Source organism: Colobus angolensis, unplaced genomic scaffold, assembly GCF_000951035.1.
Source record: "Colobus angolensis palliatus isolate OR3802 unplaced genomic scaffold, Cang.pa_1.0 Scaffold10, whole genome shotgun sequence".
NCBI classification, from domain to species: Eukaryota; Metazoa; Chordata; class Mammalia; order Primates; family Cercopithecidae; genus Colobus; species Colobus angolensis.
This window is the reverse complement of record NW_012110919.1, coordinates 21,617,034-21,620,203: the sequence shown is the minus strand read 5'-3', so window position 1 is coordinate 21,620,203 and position 3,170 is coordinate 21,617,034. Positions and strand designations below refer to the sequence as shown.

Here is a 3,170-nt window from a genome sequence, read left to right as displayed (position 1 = left end):
ACTGAGGTTCTGCAGGAAATGCTGAATCTGAAAACATTCTTCCCCTCCATGATGCACCCCTAAAGTAGCCTTGTCCAGACTGAAACTCAGGACTGGGTGTGGTGACTCATCCCTGTAATTTCAGCACTTTGGGAGGCCGAGGTGGGCAGATCACCTGAGGTCAGGAGTTCAAGACCAGCCCGGCCAATGTGGCAAAACCCCATCTCTACTAAAAATACAAAAATTAGCTGGGTGTGGTGGCATATCCCTGTAATCCCAGCTACTTAGGAGGCTGAGGCAGGAGAACTGCTTGAACCTGGAAGGTGGAGGCTGCAGTGAGCCAAGATCATGCCACTGTACTCCAACCTGGGTGACAGAGCAAGACTCCATCTCAAAATAAAATAAAAACAGAGAAACTAAAAATCAACACACGCACACACACGCATACACACACACAAGTGCTAACAGGAATGATGACATTGCTCTCTGTGATAATTACTCATGGATCTACAACTGCCTAATACATGCATGAAATAAAAATTCAGCCCCAACTAGTAATCAAGGAAATGTAAATCAACTCAGAGATAGGATTCCCACCTATCAAATGGAATTTTTTTTTTTTTTTCTGAAGTGATTTTACCTTTATTTCCTTCACTTTAAGCCAATCATTGAAATTTCACAGTGATTTCTGGGGTGGGGGCAGAAGGAAGGCGGTGTTAAGAATCATCGGGGCTATGGCCCAGTCAGCCCACGGAGGTGCGGGCAGGGTGGGCCCTCACTGGGGCAGCTGGAGGAGCACGGACTGCCCCGCCAGCAGGTAGGTGATGTTCCGAGAACGTGACAGCTGGTATGCAATGTCCTCCGCAGCTTCCGGCTTGCGCAGCTTGATCAGGCCGTCCCCTGCAGTGGCCAGTGAGTTGGCAATCAGTTCAGCTGCCTTGGAGTCGCCCTCAGCAGAGATGATGGCTGCCTTTTTCTACTGCTCAGCCTTTTTTACCACAAATCTGGCCCTCTCTGCTTCCTGCTGAGCCACCTGTTTGGCTTCCACCGCTTCTGTGAACTCCTTCCCGAAGGTCAGATGTGTCAAAGACACATCATCCAGGATGAGCCCAAAGGTGGCTGCTCGCTCTGTAAGATCGTCGCTCACCTGCCTGGAGACCAGCTCTCTCTGGGTGATGAGTTCTCCAGCATCAAAGCGAGCCACCACTGACTTGAGGATCTCGGTCATGATGGACGGCAACACACGCTCATCACAGTCCTCTCCAATGCTGGTGAAGATGTGAGGAAGCTGGCTAGCAACGGGCAGGAAGAGGATGCACAGTGTGATGTTGACATTCTGTAAATCTTTGCTACCAGTGATGACTGGCACATGACGTGGTCGAGAACGGCAGTCAAAGATAATTGGTTTCTGTATCCATGGGATGAGAAAGTGAGTCCCTTCCCCTACCACAATGTCCTGTACTCCACGGAACCGGTCCAAGATGACAGCTCTGTGCCCAGCATCCACATTATATAAGGCAGAGTTCACCACGCCTCCTGCAACAGCTAAGGCCAGACCAAACTTGCCAATGGACTCAAACACTTTGGCAGCCATGTTTTCTTCTGCTGGACCCTCTCACACCTGCTTCCACTCTGACGACCACATGACTTCCCCAACCACGCATACTGCGCATGCACTCCTCTCGGAATTGTTTTTAAAGAGGGCCTTCTCTTCCATGTGCTGGTGGGATTGTGTGCTGGCTTTCTGGAAAGTCACTTTATAACCCGTTAATGATACTTTAAAAAGAATGACTCAGTAATTTCACTTCTAGGAATAATTCTAATGAAATGACAAGCCAGGCACAGTGGTTCACGCCTGTAATCCCAGCACTTTGGAAGGCCGAGGTGGGCAGATCACCTGAGGTCGGGAGTTCGAGACCAGCCTGACCAACATGGAGAAACCCCCGTCTCTACTAAAAATACAAAATTAGCCGGGCGTGGTGGCACGTGCCTGTAATCCCAGCTACTCGGGAGGCTGAGGCAGGATAATCGCTTGAACTCGGGAGGCAGAGGTTGTGGTGAGCCGAGATCATGCCATTGCACTCCAGCCTGGGCAACAAGAATGAAACTCAGTCTCAAAAAAAAAAAAAAAGAAATGACAAGAGATAAGAACAAAGATGTTTTATGCAAAAATGCTTATTACTTCATGATCATAGCAAAAGAAAAAACCTTAAATGTCCAACAACTTTAACTGTTCATCACACTAAGTCCATACTGGAGACTATTATGGAGTCATTAAAAATGGTCATTGGGGCTGTAATCCCAGGATTTTGGGAGGCTAAGGTGGGAGGATTGCTTGAACCCACGAGTTTGAGACTAGTCTAGGCAACATGGTGGGACTCTGTCTGCACAAAAAATTAGATTTCCGAGCATGTTAGCACACATCTGTAGTCCCAGCCACTCAGGAGGCTAAGGGTGAGAGGATTGTTTGAATCCAGGAGCTTGAGGCTGCAGTGAGCCGTGACTGCACCAGTGCACTTTAGCCTGGGCAGAGCAAGACATTGTTTCCAAAAAAAATAAAAATTGGGCCAGGTGTGCTGGCTCACGCCTGTAATCTCAGCACTTGAGAGGCTGAGGCGGGAGGTCACTTGAAGCCAGGAGATCTACCTTGGAGGGTTGCTGTGAGAATCACACGTGATAATCTATGTAAACTGCTTAGCAGACAGTTACTGGTTTATTATACAACTAGGTAAGGCTGGGCATGGTGATTCATGCCTGTAATCCTAGCACTTTGGGCGGCTGAGGTGGGCAAATTGCTTGAGGCCAGGAGTTCAATACCAGCCTGGGCAACATGGCAAAACTCTGTCTCTGCAAAAAAATACAAAAATTATCTGGGTGTGGTGGTGTATGTCTGTGGTCCCAGCTACTCGGGAGGCTGAGGCAGGAGAATCACTTGAACCCAGGACGTTGAGGCTCCAATGAGCTGTGACCATGCCACTACACTTGACCCTGTCTCAAAACAACAACAAAAAAGACTAGATAAATATGAGCAATGATTATTTAATAATGGACATGTGGCCAGGCATGGTGGCCACACCTGTAATCCCAGCACTTTGGGAGGCCGAGGTGGGTGGATCACCTGAGGTCAGCAGTTCAAGACCAGTCTGGCCAACATGATGAAACTTTGTCTCTACTAAAAAATATAAAAATTA

At 48.3% G+C, this 3,170-nt stretch overlaps 1 protein-coding gene across 1 annotated transcript; it reads right to left on the bottom strand.

The window, feature by feature from the left end:
* Nucleotides 1-754: 754 nt before the first annotated feature.
* Nucleotides 755-1,639, bottom strand: LOC105507719 (prohibitin-like). Its single transcript, XM_011936329.1, has 2 exons — nucleotides 1,157-1,639; nucleotides 755-805 (listed from the first exon to the last, which is right to left on the bottom strand). Exons 1-2 carry the CDS (start codon nucleotides 1,571-1,573, stop codon nucleotides 755-757), a joined length of 468 nt encoding a protein of 155 aa, XP_011791719.1. The 5' UTR covers nucleotides 1,574-1,639.
* Nucleotides 1,640-3,170: the final 1,531 nt, after the last annotated feature.

Bases quoted from the DNA above. Each gene is read 5' to 3' on its own strand.
- LOC105507719 (XM_011936329.1), bottom strand. From the start codon at position 1,573: ATGGCTGCCAAAGTGTTTGAGTCCATTGGCAAGTTTGGTCTGGCCTTA. The intron at 806-1,156 runs ATCACCCAGAGA...CGTTCTCGGAAC, and splicing joins GCTTTGATGCTGGAGAACTC to ATCACCTACCTGCTGGCGGG.